Genomic DNA, 20,981 nt, shown 5'->3' on the forward strand with positions numbered 1-20,981 from the left:
TCCCTTTTCTTGAAAATTCGCGTGCGACATGCACACGCGCTATTTCTGTGACTATAAGAGGACGTTTAATACTTCACATGTCGTTATATACACTTCATAAGAACAACGTGTACTACTGGTCGTTTGACATAATCTGAAATATGGAAATAAATTTCCCATAATTCTTGCACAGTTTCTTACAATACCGTGCGCAAAGAACATGTGTGATGAAGTTTCATTGAGTTAAAAAAAACCCGCGTGTTTTATAGGAGAAAGCAGACGACAAATGTGTGGGCAGACGTAGTAAAAAGTCATATTATCCATTCAAAAGAAGGTCAGAAAAAAGTTTAGTTTTAGGCTGCGTCCTGTGCATCTTGCCTTTGCCTTGTTCATCTTTATTTTATCATGCCAACGAGAAGGCGCAAACTTGAAATCGCTGCTTTGCATAACTTGTCTTAAATGGATTTAACTCACTACATGCAGTGTTGGAGCAGTACCACCAGACGCTCGCAGAAATCATAATCACAAAGTAGAAAAATGCTGCTTTTTTCGCCGATTCTTACATTTTTCATTTATGATCGTACATAAATCGGTATAAAAAGATAATTTAGACGTCTTAAAGTGCATTTTGGCGGGTGAAAAGGCATGTTTTTAAATTTAATCATTTAAGCGCCTTGTTTGGTATATACCGGAAAACAGTATCAACACTTTGTCTCGCTCGTCCAAACGTCGCAAATCGTGTGCTAAAGTTGCTTCTATGTCACTTCCTTTAAGCTATCTAAATCGTTGGGTGTTTTCTCTTTCATAGCGTCTATACAGAGAAGTAATAATCATTTGAAAATTCATGACAAAATTTTATAATTATTGATTTCCAAAACCAAGCAAATTACTGAAGTTAAAATCAACCAGGTTTTAATATTGGCATCTATGAATACATTGTATTCATACAAAAATAAATAAATAAATAAATAAAAATGTTGATTGAAATCATATTGTTATCTTTAACTGTTACGTTCACCACGGGGGGGAATCACGTGACTTTGTATAGTAATACCCACGAGAAAATGGCTACTGCCGAGCCCCGGTAAGTACCTTATTATGTTAAATTAAGGTGACAAACGTTTCTTAAATCAAAACAAAACCTGGCGTATCATATGCGCGTTGATTTTCTTCAAATGATAATACAAAGTGCATTATCCTACGTTTTGTGGTTTTTGAGAACATTGTTTGAATTGTTTGAAAATTGCACATTCAGCGATAGTAATTTGCACGAAGCGATATAACTTGGTACCAAAATAAATGAAAATAAGCCTTCTTTTTGCACTAAAGACACCAAATCAATCATTTTATTGACGTCTGTTCTTGTAGAATTCCATATAAAATTTTGTTCGAAGGTCTGTAGCCTACAAATGCTCTTTGCAAGTGTTTAGTAAGTAAAACGATCAATTTCTGGATAGTAAGTTACACGAAAACAAAATAGTAAGTTTCAAGCACAGTTTCCAATAGCTTACTTAAATGTGACGAAACTATTTTATAATTCTTTTGGTTTCAAATTTGCAAGTGTGTTCCGTCAACGGTGACAGAGAAACAAATATCGAGAGAGTATTTTAATAATAATTCATATTATTCCATAATACATGTATTCATATTCATATAATTTCATAAAAGATTACTTAACTTAAAATAACTAAATGAGACATTGACATTGATACTCAACAATGTACGTTACACTTGGCCCTTTTTCACGTTAGACTGGACCCACATCCGTTATCTTTAGAACTAGATTTATAAAGAAATAACTGTGCAGAAGGAAATATTAAAACACCATCATTTATTTTTCAGTATTTGCAATTTGGACCAAAAACGCAAAGGAGAAGACATTTTATATGAACTTCTACGATAACAGATGTCAATAAAATGATTGATTTTGTGTCTTAAGTGCAGAAAGTAAGTTTATTTTCATTTATTTTTGTACCAAATTATATTGCTTCGTGCGAATTACTATCGCTGAATGTGCAATTTTCACACAATTCAAACAATGTTCTCAAAAACCACAAAACGTAGGATAATGCACTTTGTATTATCATTTGAAGAAAATTAACGCGCATATGATACGCTAGGTTTTGTTTTGATTTAAGAAACGTTTGTCACCTTAATTTAACATAATAAGGTACTTACCGGGGCTCAGCAGTCGCCATTTTCTCGTGGGTATTACTATACAAAGTCACGTGATTCCCCCCCCCGTGGTTCACACTTCTTAACTAATATTTCAATTGTGACAGTTTAAAATAAAGTAACTTTAAAACCGAATAAAACCAAATGACAACATTCTAATGTGCGTACATTTGTAAATTGATCCATATGCACCTACCACCCCCTCTCAACACAAACACAATGACATATGCACGTGCGAACAAGCTGGTTTATTGCTTCACAAATTAATACATTTATCATTATGATAATGGAAAGTGAAAGCCTGCTAAAGTTGTAAAGCTCGGTGGTGAATATCAAAAGCAAAGATCCTTTTCTTTCAATTATTTCTTTTAATCGGTAAGTCGTATATATTCGTTCATTTTCGGCAAATTCCGTACGTTATGCCTAATCATCCTTATCTGAAGACTGACGGAAAGGACCGAACAGTTGCGATTAACGTTATGCGGAACACTCGCCAGTAGAGTAATCCTGATATTTTTCTTATATAATTCTTAACAAATACAAACAACGACAGTCTGTTTCATGGTTACTTGCTGTTACTTATTATTAGAAAAAGAAAAGAAAAACAACAACAACAACAAAAAACAAACAAAACAAAAACAATCAATCGATGGCATATCAACCAATCAGCGATTAGATTCTAAACAGCGTTCGGCTTTCTTTGTGATGGCTATCGACTTTCTAAAAGTACATTTTTTACAGAAAAAGTACATTTCACAATGTCTCCGTCATGTAAGAGTCACGTTTCCCTAATGAACATTAAAATGATTAGTTCCTAATAAATACCCTGTTTTGTCAATTAAAACAAGGCGAGTGATGCTTTAATTTTCGTAATGTTCATACATTTGAAACCTTAAACTATAGCAAATTATATTGTCATTAAGTCATTTTCAGATCGTCTTCTCTTTATTCCGGACATCTTCGCGTGCAATGATTTTGTAGAGACATTCGTTTCATGTAATCGTGTCTAGTTTTTAAACCATGACTTTGAAACATAATAACAAATATTCCAGAGAAATGATGCGTTTAACGCGGCAAAAAGAACAAGAAATATCTTTAGAAAAGATACTCGGCCGAAATAAAACTGGTTAACTTGCATATGTTATTTTATTTTTTTCAGTACGTATAGAAATGGTAGAAATGCTTGCTTATCTATGACAGCAATTTCTTGTAACTAAGAAAAAAACAACACCATTTTGTAAATATAGAAATTAACTTGCATATTGATGTCTGTTCAAAGTAGAACACACTTTATTTTACAGTTTTTGTTAGGTGTGCCTGTTACTTGTTTTTACGTTTGACTTGATAAATTTTGTAATCATTTGCATTATTGTCAGTATTATTTAAAGAACTAAATAAAATATTGCAAACAGAAATAAAAGGATAATGAATTAAAAAAAAACATCATTAAAAAGGTTTTATCTCTATTTTAATGCAAACAGCTATGATGAAAAAGAAAAAAAAGAAAACACTGCAAAATCTTTGTCAACCGGCCTTTGTTTCAAAAACAAAAACAATTGCGATAACTTAAGATATACCTAAAAGTGGTCCATAGCCCCCATCCACCACATTAACTGTGGTTTGGAGTTCCAGAGCCAAATTTAAACTCCGCATTCAAATAGAGCAATTTATGTTGTACTTAATAATTTCTTTACAGTTCATTTTTACTGTCAATGTAAATTGTTTAATCTTTTATATATACCAAATGTCATTTTAGATATAAACTAGAAATGTGTCCATAGGACACGGGTGCCCCCACCGCGCCACTGTTCTGTCAATCTTATGACTCTAAGTCAAATATTTTTTGAAAACTAAAAATCTTTTACTAAGTAAAGGGCTAGAAATTTTTACAAATACTGAATATACGACAAGCAAACCCAAAGGTGCATAAGTACACATGCTGACCAACATTCTTGTGAATTGCTAATTTATACTACTGTAAGTCAAGGGCAATAACTCTAACAAAACTGAAAAAAGTCCACATGAAAAGACCCAGGTGCATAGCTTCAAAGCGATGTGAATCATTATTCCTGTAATTTAGTGATGTTGATCATTATTCCTGTAAAGTTGGTTGATTCTAACTCAAGCACTCAAGGAACAAATAACAACATAATGAAACGGTTTTTACTAAGTCAAGGGAAATAACTCTACAAATACTGGATAAATCCACAAGCGAAACCCCAGGTGCAAAACTATATATGCTGAGCAAACTTCTCGTAAGGTTAAATGACTCTATGTCAAATCCTTTTTGAGTTAAATGCGACTTAAGTTGAAAATTGCAAAATGCACAAAAGTCAAGGGCAATAACTCTAAAAATACTAAATTAATTCAATTGTAAATACCCAGGTGCACAACTTCATATCCTGATCAACATTCCTGTAAAGTTTCATGACTCTAGGTCAAATACTTTTTGAGTTACATGCGACACAAGTTAAAAATTGCAAAATTTTACTAAGTCAAGGGCAATAACAATAAAAATACTAAAAATATCCACACAAAAATACCCAGGTGCACAACTACACATGCTGATCAACATTTCTGTAAAGTTTCATGACTCTAGGTCAAATACTTTTTGAGTTACATGCGACACAAGTTAAAAATTGCAAAATTTTACTTAGTCAAGGGCAATAACAATAAAAATACTAAAAATATCCACACAAAAATACCCAGGTGCACAACTACACATGCTGATCAACATTTCTGTAAAGTTTCATGACTCTAAGTCAAATACTTTTTGAGTTACATGCGACACAAGTTGAAAATTGCAAAATTTTACTTAGTCAAGAATAACTCTAAAAATGCTAAAAATATCCACACGAAAATATCCAGGTGCGCATTTACACATGCTGATCAACATTCCTGTAAAGTTTCATGACTCTAGGTCAAATACTTTTTGAGTTACATGCGACACAAGTTGAAAATTGCAAAATTTTACTAAGTCAAGGACAATAACTCTAAAAATACTAAAAATATCCACACGAAAATACCCAGGTGCAAAACTACACATGCTGATCAACATTCCTGTAAGGTTTCAAGACTAGGTCAAATACTTCTTGAGTTACATGCGACACAAGTTGAAAATTGCAAAATTTTACTTAGTCAAGGGCAATAACTCTAAAAATACTAAAACTATCCACACGAAAATACCCAGGTGCACAACTACACATGCTGATCAACATTCCTGTAAAGTTTCATTACTCTAGGTCAAATACTTTTTGAGTTACGTGCGACACAAAAGAGAACGGACGAACGGAAGGACGGACGGACGGACAAGGGTAAATCTAAATGCCCGCCACTAAAGTGGGGGCACAAAAACTGACTGAAACAATTAAAGTTTAATGAAAACGAAATTTGAAAAACTCTGAAAACACGAACATAGGTAAGGAACCTTTCATCGGTAAAATTACCTTTTTTTAAAATTGACAGAATAATCAACTTGAACAATGGAACACTGTAAGATTTTCTGTGTTCCTAAATGAACATGTCGTGTTCCGGTAAGTGAGCTCAATTACTAGCACCAACATCTATGCAGGCGGTAGGCAGTTATATTCATAAATACTTGATTAATATGCAAAATATTTGCAAAACTAGAAATGTGTCATCATGCCACGGATGCCCCCGCTTGCAGCCAAAATTTCAGATGTTATAATATTTAGTTCCAAATTTGTTTGCACAAATAATTTTTTTTCATTTTAAGTTCAAAGCCCTTAAAACTTTTCAATGTTAACACAAACCATTTTCATACAATGTTCAAGGCACTGAAATTATTCAGTCTAAACCTTTTGAAAATAGCATATTTCATATTTGTAGCCAAAATAATGGCTACATACATTTCAGTGCTGAAACTGAAAGTTCCAAATTTTTACAACTTTCAAGAAAGATAAGTTTGTCCAAAATCATTGAACCACGACCAAATTCAAACTTAAACTGCTTATTCCTAAGATGTATCTATATTATTTTCAAAGTGAAAGGGACATAACTCTGCCAAAAAGTCATCGAACCATGACCAAATTTAAACTTGACCTGCCCATTCCTTTGACATATCCATATGTCAAATTTGAGTAGTTGGGTAGATAATGAACAGAAACTGTAAATTTCATATTAATTTCAAAGTGAAAGGGGCATTACTCTGCCAAAAATCATTGAACCATGACCAAATTCCAACTTGGCCTGGGCATTCCAAAAATATATCCATATGTCAAATTTGAGTTGAATGTGTTGTACCATTGGGGAGATAATAAACAGAAACTGAAAATTTCATATTATTTTCAAAGTGAAAGGGGCATAACTCTGCCAAAAATCATTGAACCATGACCAAATTCGAACTTGACCTGTATTTTCTCACGACATATCCATATGTCAAATTTGAGTTGAATGTGTTGTACTGTTGGGGAGATAATGAACGGAAACTGAAAATTTCATATTATTTTCAAAGTAAAAGGGGCATAACTCTGCCAAAAATCATCGAACCATGACCAAATTCGAACTTGACCTGTATTTTCTCATGACATATCCATATGTCAAGTTTGAGTTGAATGTGTTGTACCATTGGGGAGATAATGAACAGAAACTGAAAATTTCATATTATTTTCAAAGTGAAAGGGGCATAACTCTGCCAAAAATCATTGAACCATGACCAAATTCGAACTTGACCTGTATTTTCTCACGACATATCCATATGTCAAATTTGAGTTGAATGTGTTGTACTGTTGGGGAGATAATGAACGGAAACTGAAAATTTCATATTATTTTCAAAGTAAAAGGGGCATAACTCTGCCAAAAATCATCGAACCATGACCAAATTCGAACTTGACCTGTATTTTCTCATGACATATCCATATGTCAAGTTTGAGTTGAATGTGTTGTACCATTGGGGAGATAATGAACGGAAACTGAAAATTTCATATTATTTCCAAAGTGAAAGGGGCATAACTCTGCCAAAAATCATTGAACCATGACCAAATTCGAACTTGACCTGTATTTTCTCACGACATATCCATATGTCAAATTTGAGTTGAATGTGTTGTACTGTTGGGGAGATAATGAACGGAAACTGAAAATTTCATATTATTTTCAAAGTAAAAGGGGCATAACTCTGCCAAAAATCATCGAACCATGACCAAATTCGAACTTGACCTGTATTTTCTCATGACATATCCATATGTTAAGTTTTAGTTGAATGTTGTTGTACCATTGGGGAGATAATGAAACGGAAACTGAAAATTTCATATTATTTTAAAGTAAAAGGGGCATAACTCTGCCAAAAATCATCAAACCATGACCAAATTCGAACTTGACTTGTATTTTCTCACGACATATCCATATGTCAAATTTGAGTTGAATGTGTGCAACCATTACTAAGATAATGAACGGAAACTGATGATGACGGAATGACAGAATGACGGAATGACGGAAGGACGGAATGACGGAATGACGGAAGGACGGAACAGGGTAACACTATATGCCCCGGCCATTACATGGCGGGGGCATAAAAAGTAAAACAATATATCAATTGAAAACATCAGTGACCATACGTATAATTTGAACAGCATAAACTGAGGGTACCTGTTAAGTTCATATTTTTGGTGTGTTTTTCGGTATTTTCATATAAACTTATTTCAACTTACAGGATCGTGAACGTTTTTGGTGGTGTCGTTGTTTGGACAGCATTTAGTAAGTTTTGTGTGTATTATAAACTTAGTAAGTTCTTATGTTAAATAAACTGTCCACTAGAAAATGATATCTAAACGCAGTGTAAAATGTTTTGTGGGAGGAAGTATGGTTAAAAGAATTCAAATATCTCAGCAATTTAATAAGAAAGTTAAAGAAATATATAGTACATTTGATTTTAGAACCATCCTTTACATTTTATTTTATAATGGCAAAAACTTTCCTAAACACTTTATTTTATAATTATCCTTGAAATTTTATTTTAAAACGGCAAGACTTATCCATTACATTTTATTTTAGAATGGCCAATAAAGTTTTCTAGTTTTCCATTTTTAATTTTAAAAAGGGAACCCAATAAAAATTTTTAAATATATTCAGTTTTTTTCCTGAAAATTTTTACAGGAAGTAAAACTGTTTTTCGGGAGGGTTTTTCGCCGAAAAAAAAACGTCAGCAATAATAGACTTATTTGAAAAGTTTGTCTTATATAGTTTTATACTTTTTTCTTTAATGAGATGTAGAGAAAATCAGCCACATCCGGTTTTTTTGTGTGATGCCAAGGGCAATAACTCAAAAGTTATGATGTCAAAACTTAAATACTTATTCGAGTAACCAGTTGCGTGGTGTGACGCTAAGGGAAATAACTAAGAAGATAAAAAGTCAAATTTTAAAAGCATATTCAAGCCACGTTATGTGGCGCCAAGGGCAATAACTCAAAAGATATGAAGTGAATATTAAGACACTTACTCGAGAAATCAGTCACGCTGTGTGGCACCAAGGACAATAACTCAAGGTATGAAATCAATAATTCAATGCTTATTCGAGTAATATGCCCGGATGTATAGCGCCAAGGGCAATAAATCAAAAGTTATGAAGTAATTATTTAAAATAATGAATTCAGTAAAAAGTCACATTAGCTTTTGTAAATGATGCTCTGAACCTAGCCTAGTAAAATCCTTTTTTAAAATGACGCCCGGATCCTGGTCCAGTAAAATCCTTTTGAATCATATAAAAGTTCCAGATCAAGATACTCCTATAACTTACCTTATACATGTACATGTATATATACGCAGGATTTTAGATTGAAAGGCACTGTGCGACAGCAAGTAAATACGGGATTGAGGATGCAAAACAGAATATTTAATTCAATTTTATATAACTTCTTAATATTTAAAAAGAAACTGTATTCAAACTTATTACTAAATCAGCACTTGCGTTTAAAACCCTAACCACGCTTAAATCTTTAAATAGACTAAGATGTGTCGGCTGTTCTTGGTCTGCACTGGTCGCGGGGATAAAATCAGTTACATCCACGAGGTTAATATTTAGCATGGATTGTTTTTTAAGATATCAAACTAAAGCGTTTTTATCAGAATTTAAAAATCAAAATTAGAAATCGTTTTTGTTTTGTTTTTGTTTTCATTTTTTTTCAACGGACAGTATTATCAAGAAAAACATTTAAAGGCCCATGAAGCATCGAAAATGCTATTATTTCTTAAAAGTTTTTTCTTTATTATTTTTGGTCACAAGTTATATTACATTGTCAAAAAAAAGAGCTCATTGACAATATAGCCGAGTCATTTTTTTCGGCGTCCTTTCCATTTTGGCATTTAGTAAAAGTTTAGTGATCTAGTTTTTGGAATGGAATTCAAAAAACCACTTTGTTTACATTTTGACACATAAGGTCGCATTGATCACTCTTTATTTTGTTTATAAATTATCGTTCTAAATCAATTAATACAAAGTTCATAAAACTAATGTTTGCCTTCTTCACAGAACGAAACATTTATCAATTTCTGAGGCTTAACAAACCATTTAATTATACGTAAGGATTTCATTCAGTCTGTAAATGACGGAAATCTTTGAGAGAGAAAATAATATGATAAGTTTATATTAAGATATTTGATACGATTAAAAGTGAAAATTAGAATAAACAATTAATAGTATGATAAAAGTACATACCTGTTTCTCATTCCATCGCTGACAAAAGCTACCAAAATCATTCGAATACATCCGACTGTTTCAATTATTTCTCAAGTTGTCAACCGTCAACTTTGTTCAAATAAAAAATACTCCAGAAACTTGATATCCACTTGTACGATATGTACCGGTTCAATATTCCAGACGGCAAAAGTTCGGTCAAAAAAATTAAAGGATGACTCTTCAATCATAAAGAGAAGATTCGGTCGTATCAAGCTGATCGGATATTTTTTTTACTTTAACCCGGTCCATGTTACGAAATCGGAAACACCCGTTCACGCCTTCCCTTCGAACCGTTTAATTAAGCAGACGGGGAAAGGGGTATTTGTTGAAAAAAAGTGTAAAAAAATTGGGGGGGAGTTAAAAACCCCCCCGCCTTGGGGTTTTAAAATTTATTAATTTAAATGTGATGAAAATTTTAAAGGGAAATGTGGAAAGAAGGGCAAAATCTTCCCTCAAAATTTGGGCATATCCAATTAAAATTTAAAAAACTTCCCCACAATAAATTTAAATTTAAAAATCTTTCAGATTGGGGGTTTTATGGGGTAAATTTTGGGTTCCTGCGATTTTTTATTTTTCCCAATGTTAAAATCCCGGGTTTCCTTTTCTACGTACAGTATTTTTATCAAAACAAGCTGTGTCTTTGTAAAATTATACAAAGGGGCTTTTATACCTGACTTTTATCAATTTTATCCCACATCCCCCCTTTGGGTATCCTTCATTGGGTTACTTTCTTAACCCGCAAGATTTTCACAAAAAACAAACAAACAAAAAAACAAAAAAAAACAAAAATTTAAAAAAAAAATTTTTTCATTTTAGCGCGTTATAAAAAAATTTGGTTTTTATTTTTTAACAACTATAAATTTTAGCATGGCAAAAACCTTGCCCCAACACTCGTCACAACAAAATATTAAAGTAATTCTATGTGGAGCCTTTTTATACTTATAAACCCACTATAAAGGTGAACAAAAAGAAAGTTTAAAAAGTAAGTAAGCTAATCATTTATAGAAAAAAAATATTCAAACAAAAAAATAAAAATTTTCCCTTTAAATGATAAAAGACAAAAATTTTAAGAAGGGGATGGAAAAACTCCTAAAAAAAATTTGGGTTTTTAAAAGTATACCCATTGCCTTAAAATTAAACTTTTCATGGTTATTAATTTAGTAACTCCAAATGTCTAGTAACTTGGAATTACGTTTTTCTCAGTCAATATAAGACTTATTTTAACGATACAACATCACAAATCATAAAATATATTATCATAATTCAAATTGTCTTTAACTTTTAAGTGAGTGTTAAACTGTGCTTTATGGTCCCCGCACTAGGTGGTCTCAAATTAAAAAGGCTGTTAAGTCTTATTATAAATACTATGTCACAAAATTCGCATTTATTCTTGCTTTCGTTATTTGTCATTCGCATTGATTTTTGGGGGGGGGATTTTTTGGGGGGATTTACGTCGCACCAACACAATATAGGTCATATGGCAAAGTTCTAGCTTAGAACTCAAGTGCCCTTCCGTTCATTATTTCAAGCACATGAACGGGCACCTGAGTTGATCCACCGATGTTCCGTAAGCTAGCTGGATATAGTTTCCTCATATGAAAGAATCCAAAGATCATGTCGGGAATAATATGGAATCATTTTTTTTCTCAACTAGAAGTGTACAAATTACTAATACTAGTATAATTTATATCTATTCTATTTTCACAGTTTATTAAATTAAATGTATATGCTCGTGTATTGTATATGTGCTGGAAAAAACACTTTTCAAAAATTGACTTGCAGATGGATGTTTTTACCCAAGCTGTACACTGAAGATTCATTTCGACCTTTTCAATTAATCTTTAGCCAGCAGACGACATTAAATTCCACTTAATTCGATGGTTTTCCCTTCCATCAGAAGACAGTCTCGTGGGACCGCCGCCAATTTATTTTTCCTGCAAATGCCCCGTCATCCTATTACCCAGAATCCAATTGTATGACCTAACAACTGTTTCCGCTTAAGTTAATGAAAATGATGTCGCTTAAGTCAATGAAAATAATTTATAGCGGGCAATAAGCGTTCACTTTGTTGATGGAAAACAAATCAGATTTAATTATAACAATAGGAAGCGAGACTTTTAATGAAGACTTCATTATGGTTGGACATGATATTCCATTATTGTAGACCATTTGAAATTTTGTTAAATGGATGACTGGTTTGGCCTGATCGAGTTGGGTATTATTGTCGTTTATTGCCATTTGGTGAAAATATCAAAGACATTATGCTAACATTGAATTTTGTTATACGTTTACATGATTGGGCTAGCATTCACAATTCTATATTAGATCAAAATTCATTATATACATTAAAACGTTGAATAAAAACTGTCAATTTCCTGCCTATCAAATAAGAAATTGTCTTACGCAAGATCTGCCACATGTTAATCCAATTTCAAGAAATTATCCAGATCATATAAAACTTTTATTTTTATTTTGATGCTATTTATTTTCAATACGATCCTTATCTTAATAAATAATAATCCCTAATTCGATATTATTATATGAAATTGATCCTAATTCTATAATTGATATTTTTGTACATGATCCTGGTATGATATACACTTATTGATATTAACCCCTATTTTTATATTTATCCTAATTTCACATTGACCTAATTTAACGTTTTATATTGATCATTATTTATCCTAATTTCATATCGACCGTACTTTTGATATTGGTCATTATTTATCCTAATTTCACATTGACATAATTTAACGTTTGATATTGATCATTATTTATCCTAATTTCACATTGACATAATTTAACGTTTGATATTGATCATTATTTATCCTAATTTCACATTGACCCTACGTTTGATATTGATCATTATTTATCCTAATTTCACACTGACATAACTTAACGTTTGATATTGATCATTATTTATCCTAATTTCACATTGACCCTACGTTTGATATTGATCATTATTTATCCTAATTTCACATTGACATAATTTAACGTTTGATATTGATCATTATTTATCTTAATTTCACATTGACCCTACGTTTGTTATTGATCATTATCTATCCTAATTTCACATTAACATAATTTAACGTTTGGTATTGATCATTATTTATCCTAATTTCCCATTAACCTAATTCAACGTTTGATATTGATCATTATTTATCCTAATTTCACATTAACATAATTTAACGTTTGATATTGACCATTATTTATCCTAATTTCACATTGACCCTACGTTTTATATTAATCATTTTTATCCTAATTTCACACTGACATTATTTAACGTTTGATATTGATCATTATTTATCTTAATTTCACATTGACCCTACGTTTGTTATTGATCATTATTTATCCTAATTTCACATTCACCCTACGTTTGATATTGATCATTATTTATCCTCATTTCACATTAATATAATTTAACGTTTGGTATTGATCATTATTTATCCTAATTTCACATTAACATAATTCAACGTTTGATATAGATCATTATTTATCCTAATACATGTATTAATTTAATCAATTTTGGATGACGATCAGGATGCTAATTTTTGACCCTTATATGTTATAATAATAATTTATTCAAATTTCACATTAATTGATCATTATTAATCCTAACATTTACTAAAATTCCAATTTTGATTCACGCTCCCTTAGCAGCAGCTTATTGAATACACAAACGTTACATGAAAAAAGTGAACGGTGGAGAAACATTCGACCGATGCACAGGAAAGTAATTTTGATTTAGATCTTTATAATATAGGGGTACTAATCAAGCTCATACCGGTTCCGATTTCAATATTGATCCTGATTTTAGTATTACTCCCTTATTAAATATTCCTGATTTTAGCACTGATTACGATTTTGATACCGCTTTTGATATTGATTTTAATATTTATCCCTATTTTAGTATTGATTCCAATTCCAATATTGATACCAATTTCAATATTGATACCAATTTCAATATTGTGTTTTCAATTTTGATATTGATCACGGTTTCAATATTGATTTCGGTTGATCCAGGTTTAAATATTGATTCCGATTGATTTAGAGTTTAATACTGATCAGTTCATATGTTGATTCCTGATTTTAATACTTATCATAACTTTTGTGTCAATCACAATGTTGATATCTAATTGTTTATATTGATTACTTGCACTACGTCACATACTGTAGTCTTTTATTACATCCCAAAAATTAGTTCATGAGCTGGAATAGATATGTGTTTGCATGCAAAATAGATAATTCTAATTTCATCATTGAAACATTTGTTCCGAGTATTCTGGCAGCACTAAAAATTTGCAAAAGTACAGTTTCAACGGCAAATAAGATGTTAGCAGATAACAAAAATTAACAAGGGCTCATGTAAAAGAAGCAAACAAATAATACATTTTAATTGAAAGAAAAAAATGCATTCAATCGCGGTGCAAGGGAATTAACTCTAACATAAACATTATAGATTAAAATTTTGAGTATTCTCCCTTATATAACCATAATTGAAATAATTGACAATTGAAATACGTATATTTTCTAACGGCTCTAAGACCTTAAAGAAAATTTGTTACATGTAGAATATATTTCTATTAAATATATTCACAGATCAACTTTGATTTTATCTGTAGTTTTCATGATGATGAAAACTAATCATGGTACCCTGAATTTTGCTTACTAAAAGCTACTCATGGCAACATAAACTATGCTAATAACTACTCATGACATCAAGGACTTTGTAAACTGAAAGTAACTTATAGTTAACTGAAATCTACTAATTGTTAACTGATTACTACTCATGGCACCCTGAACTATGCTAATTGATAACTACTCATGGCATCCTGAACTATGTTAACTTATAACTACTCGTAGCACCCTGAACTATGTTTACTTAAAGCTACTCATGGCATCCTGAACTATGTTAACATATAACTACTCATGGTTACCCGAACTTTGCCAAGTAAAAGCTACTCATGGTTACCCGAACTTTGCCAAGTAAAAGCTACTCATGGCACCCTGGACTATGTTAACTTATAACTACTCATGGCACCCTGAACTTTGCTTACTAAAAGCTACTCATGACAACCTGAACTATGTTAACATTATACCTACTCAAGGCACCCTGAACTTTGCTTACTAAAAGCTACTCATGGCACCCTGAACTTTGCTTACTGAAAGCTTCTCAAGGAACCCTGATCTATGTTAACATATAACTACTCATGGCACTTAGAACTTTGCGACGTAAAAGCTACAAACAACACCTTGAACTATGTTAACTAAAAGCTTCTCATGGCACCCTGAATATGTTAACATATAACTACTCATGACACTCTGAACTTTGCTTACTAAAAGCTACCCATGGCACCCTGAACTTTGCTTACTGAAAGCTAAACATGGCAATCTGAACTTTGCTTACTGAAAGCTTCTCATGGCACCCTGAATTTTGCTTACTAAAAGCTACTCATGGCACCCTGAATTTTGCTTACTGAAAGCTTTTTATGGCACCCTGAACTATGTTAACATATAACTACTAATTGCACCCTGAACTTTGCTTACTTAAAGCTAGTCATGGCACCCTGAACTTTGCTTACTAAAAGCTACTCATGGCACCCTGAACTTTGCTTACTGAAAGCTACTCATGGCATCCTGAAATATGTTAACATATAACTACTCGTGCCAACTTGAACTTTGCTAACTTAAAGCTACTCATGGCACCCTGAACTATGTTAATATTATAACTACTCATGGCACTCTGAACTTTGCTAACTAAAAGCCTACTCATGACACTCTGAACTTTGCTAACTAAAAGCTTCTCATGGCACCCTGAACTATGCTAGCATATAACTACTCATGACACTCTGAAATGTGCTTACGAAAAGCTTCTCATGGCACCCTGAACTATGCTAGCATATAACTACTCATGACACTCTGAACTTTGCTTACTAAAAGCTACTCATGACAACCTGAACTTTGCTTATTAAAAGCTACTCATGACACTCTGAACTTTGCTTACTGAAAGCTACTCATGACAACCTGAACTTTGCTGACTAAAAGCTACTCATGACACTCTAAACTTTGCTTACTGAAAGCTACTCATGGCACCCTGAACTATGTTAACATGTAACTACTCATGACACCCTGAAATGTGCTCACGAAAAGCTTCTCATGGCACCCTGAACTATGCTAGCATATAACTACTCATGACAACCTGAACTTTGCTTATTAAAAGCTACTCATGGCACTCTGAACTTTGCTAACTAAATTGCTACTCATGACACTCTGAACTTTGCTTACTAAAAGCTACTCATGACAACCTGAACTTTGCTTATTAAAAGCTACTCATGACACTCCGAACTTTGCTTACTGAAAGCTACTCATGACACCCTGAACTTTGCTTACTGAATGCTACTCATGACAACCTGAACTTTGCTTATTAAAAGCTACTCATGACACTCTGAACTTTGCTAATTAAATGGCTACTCATGACACTCTGAACTTTGCTTACTAAAAGCTACTCATGACACTCTGAACTTTGCTAACTAAATGGCTACTCATGACACTCTAAACTTTGCTTACTAAAAGCTACTCATGACACTCTGAACTTTGCTTACTAAAAGCTTCTCATTGCACCCTGAACTTTGCTTACTAAAAGCTACTCATGACACCCTGAACTTTGCTTACTTAAAGCTTCTCATGGCACCCTGAACTTTGCTTACTAAAAGCTACTCATGACACTCTGAACTTTGCTTACTTAAAGCTTCTCATGGCATCCTGAACTTTGCTTACTAAAAGCTACTCATGGCACCCTGAACTTTGCTTACTAAAAGCTACTCATGACACCCTGAACTTTGCTTACTAAAAGCTACTCATGGCACCCTGAACTTTGCTTACTAAAAGCTACTCATCGCACCCTGAACTTTGCTTACTAAAAAGCTACTCATGGCATCCTGAACTTTGCTTACTAAAAGCTACTCATGGCATCCTGAACTTTGCTTACTAAAAGCTACTCATGACACCCTGAACTTTGCTTACTAAAAGCCACTCATGGCATCCTGAACTTTGCTTACTAAAAGCTACTCATGGCATCCTGAACTTTGCTTACTAAAAGCTACTCATGACACCCTGAACTTTGCTTACTAAAAGCTTCTCATGGCACCCTAAACTTTGCTTACTAACAGCTTCTCATGGCATCCTGAACTTTGCTTACTAAAAGCTACTCATGGCACCCTGAACTTTGCTTACGAAAAGCTACTCATGGCACCCTGAACTTTGCTTACTAAAAGCTACTCATGGCACCCTGAACTATGTTAACATACAACTTCTCATGGCACCCTGAACTATGTTAACATACAAGTACTCATGACACCCTGAACTTTGCTTACTAAAAGCTTCTCATGGCACCCTGAACTTTGCTTACTAAAAGCTACTCAAGGCACCCTGAACTTTGCTTACTAAAAGCTACTCATGGCACCCTGAACTATGTTTAACATACAACTACTCATGGCATCCTGAACTTTGCTTACTAAAAGCTACTCATGGCACCCTGAACTTTGCTTACGAAAAGCTTCTCATGGCACCCTGAACTTTGCTTACGAAAAGCTACTCATGGCACCCTGAACTTTGCTTACTAAAAGCTACTCATGGCACCCTGAACTTTGCTTACTAAAAGCTACTCATGGCACCCTGAACTATGTTAACATACAAGTACTCATGACACCCTGAACTTTGCTTACTAAAAGCTTCTCATGGCACCCTGAACTTTGCTTACTAAAAGCTACTCATGGCACCCTGAACTTTGCTTACTAAAAGCTACTTATGGCACCCTGAACTTTGCTTACTAAAAGCTACTCATGGCACCCTCAACTATGTTAACATACAACTACTCATGGCATCCTGAACTTTGCTTACTAAAAGCTACTCATGGCACCCTGAACTATGTTAACATACAAGTACTCATGGCACCCTGAACTTTGCTTACTAAAAGCTTCTCATGGCACCCTGAACTATGTTAACATACAACTTCTCATGGCACCCTGAACTTTGTTAACATACAAGTACTCATGGCACCCTGAACTTTGCTTACTAAAAGCTACTAATGGCACCTTGAACTTTGCTTACTAAAAGCTACTCATGACACCCTGAACATTGCTTACTAAAAGCTACTCATGGCACCCTGAACTTTGCTTACTAAAAGCTACTCATGACACCCTGAACTTTGCTTACTAAAAGCTACTCATGGCACCCTGAACTTTGCTTACTAAAAGCTACTCATGGCACCCTGAACTTTGCTTACTAAAAGCTACTCATGGCACCCTGAACTATGTTAACTAAAAGTACTCATGGCACCCTGAACTTTGCTTACTAAAAGCTACTCATGGCACCCTGAACTATGTTAACATACAAGTACTCATGGCACCCTGAACTTTCGCTTACTAAAAGCTTCTCATGGCACCCTGAACTATGTTAACATACAACTTCTCATGGCACCCTGAACTTTGTTAACATACAAGTACTCATGGCACCCTGAACTTTGCTTACTAAAAGCTACTCATGGCACCCTGAACTTTGCTTACTAAAAGCTACTCATGACACCCTGAACATTGCTTACTAAAAGCTACTCATGACACCCTGAACTTTGCTTACTAAAAGCTACTCATGACACCCTGAACTTTGCTTACTAAAAGCTACTCATGGCACCCTGAACTTTGCTTACTAAAAGCTACTCATGCACCCTGAACTTTGCTTACTAAAAGCTACTCATGACACCCTGAACTTTGCTTACTAAAAGCTACTCATGGCACCCTGAACTTTGCTTACTAAAAGCTACTCATGGCACCCTGAACTTTGCTTACTAAAAGTTTCTCATGACACCCTGAACTTTGCTTACTAAAAGCTACTCATGGCACCCTGAACTTTGCTTACTAAAAAGCTACTCATGGCACCCTGAACTTTGCTTACTAAAAGCTACTCATGGACACCCTGAACTTTGCTTACTAAAAGCTTCTCATGACACCCTGAACTTTGCTTACTAAAAGCTACTCATGGCACCTGAACTTTGCTTACTAAAAGCTTCTCATGGCACCCTGAACTTTGCTTACTAAAAGCTACCCTCATGGCACCTATGAACTTTGCTTACTAAAAGCTACTCATGGCACCCTGAACTTTGCTTACTAAAAGCTACTCATGACACCCTGAACTTTGCTTACTAAAAGCTTCTCATGACACCCTGAACTTTGCTTACTAGAAGCTACTCATGGCACCCTGAACTTTGCTTACTAAAAGCTACTCATGGCACCCTGAACTTTGCTTACTAAAAGCTACTTATGGCACCCTGAACTTTGCTTACTAAAAGCTACTCATGGCACCCTGAACTTTGCTTACTAAAAGCTACTCATGGCACCCTGAACTTCGCTTACTAAAAGCTTCTCATGACACCCTGAACTTTGCTTACTAAAAGCTACTCATGGCACCCTGAACTTTGCTTACTAAAAGCTACTCATGGCACCCTGAACTTTGCTTACTAAAAGCTACTCATGGCACCCTGAACTTTGCTTACTAAAAGCTACTCATGACACCCTGAACTTCGCTTACTAAAAGCTTCTCATGACACTCTGAACTTTGCTTACTAAAAGCTACTCATGGCATCCTGACCTTTCCTTACTAAAAGCTACTCATGACACTCTGAACTTTGCTTACGAAAAGCTTCTCATGGCATCCTGAACTTTGCTTACTAAAAGCTTCTCATGGCACCCTGAACTTCGCTTACTAAAAGCTACTCATGGCACCATGAACTATGTTTACTTATAACTACTCATGGCACTTTGAACTTTGTATACTACAAGCTACTCATGGCAACCTGTACTTTGATAACTGAAACCTAATCATGGCATCATTTTTTCCTTTTTGATTTTTTTTTAACCGAAATCTATACGTAAACTTTGATTAATTAAAAAAAAACACTCATGACATTTAGTGTATTGCTTTATAAAGAATTACTCATGGCATTCCTAAACTATGCTGTATGAAAACTACTCATACCACTCTGAATTATCGTGGCTGAAAACTTCCCATGACATTCTAAACGATGCTCGCTGAAAACCACTCATGACATTTTAAACTATGCTTGCAGAAAACTACTCATGGCACCCTGAACTTTGTAAACTGAAACTATTCAGGGCACCCTGACCTATGCTGGCTGAAATAACCCATGCATGACACCTTGAACTTTGCTTACTAATAACTAATCTTGGCACTCTGATTTTTGTTCGATTCGGATAAGCAGACGCTGATAAGGTTAAGTAAAACGTAATAAACAGGACTTAGCAACTTTCACATGAAAGTAACTTGCGGTTTATTAAGTACAAATACCTAATTATGAGTTAGTTCCCCTTACTGGGTCTTTCAACACAATGTCATGCACAAATCACCTGGACCGGTAGGAAGTTAGCAGTAGCAGTGAGCAGTAGCAGTAGCAGTAGCAAATTTATAAAACGTGAAGTTGGCAGTAGCAGTAGGACAGCAGTAGCAGTAGCAAAATTATAAAACGTGAAATTGGCAGTAGCAGTAGCTCAGCAGTAGCAGTAGCAAAATTATAAAACGTGAAGTTGGCAGTAGCAGTAGCTCAGCAGTAGCAGTAGCAAAATTATAAAACGTGAAGTTGGCAGTAGCAGTAGCTCAGCAGTAGCAGTAGCAAAATTATAAAACGTGAAGTTGGCAGTAGCAGTAGCTCAGCAGTAGCAGTAGCAAAATTATAAAACGTGAAGTTGGCAGTAGCAGTAGCTCAGCAGTAGCAGTAGCAAAATTATAAAACGTGAAGTTGGCAGTAGCAGTAGGACAGCAGTAGCAGTAGCAAAATTATAAAACGTGAAATTGGCAGTAGCAGTAGCTCAGCAGTAGCAGTAGCAAAATTATAAAACGTGAGGTTGGCAGTAGCAGTAGCTCAGCAGTAGCAGTAGCAAAATTATAAAACATGAAGTTGGCAGTAGCAGTAGCTCAGCAGTAGCAGTAGGAAATTTATAAAACATGAAATTGGCAGTAGCAGTAGGACAGCAGTAGCAGTAGCAAAATTATAAAACGTGAAATTGGCAGTAGCAGTAGCTCAGCAGAAGCAGTAGCAAAATTATAAAACGTGAAGTTGGCAGTAGCA

The 20,981-nt window shown here is 34.1% G+C and overlaps 1 protein-coding gene across 1 annotated transcript in view; it reads right to left on the reverse strand.

The window, feature by feature from the left end:
* The window catches only part of LOC132747029 (transcription factor Sp8-like), a 33,897-nt gene extending 23,821 nt beyond the window's left edge, over positions 1–10,076 (reverse strand). The window contains exon 1 of the mRNA XM_060736337.1: positions 9,824–10,076. Within this exon, the coding sequence (XP_060592320.1) occupies positions 9,824–9,874 (51 nt within the window). The 5' untranslated portion in view covers positions 9,875–10,076. The remainder of the gene's footprint in view (positions 1–9,823) is intronic.
* Positions 10,077–20,981: the final 10,905 nt, after the last annotated feature.

This window comes from Ruditapes philippinarum, unplaced genomic scaffold (genome assembly GCF_026571515.1).
Source record: "Ruditapes philippinarum isolate M1 unplaced genomic scaffold, ASM2657151v2 ctg914_1_1_1_1, whole genome shotgun sequence".
In the NCBI taxonomy this organism is placed as follows: domain Eukaryota; kingdom Metazoa; phylum Mollusca; class Bivalvia; order Venerida; family Veneridae; genus Ruditapes; species Ruditapes philippinarum.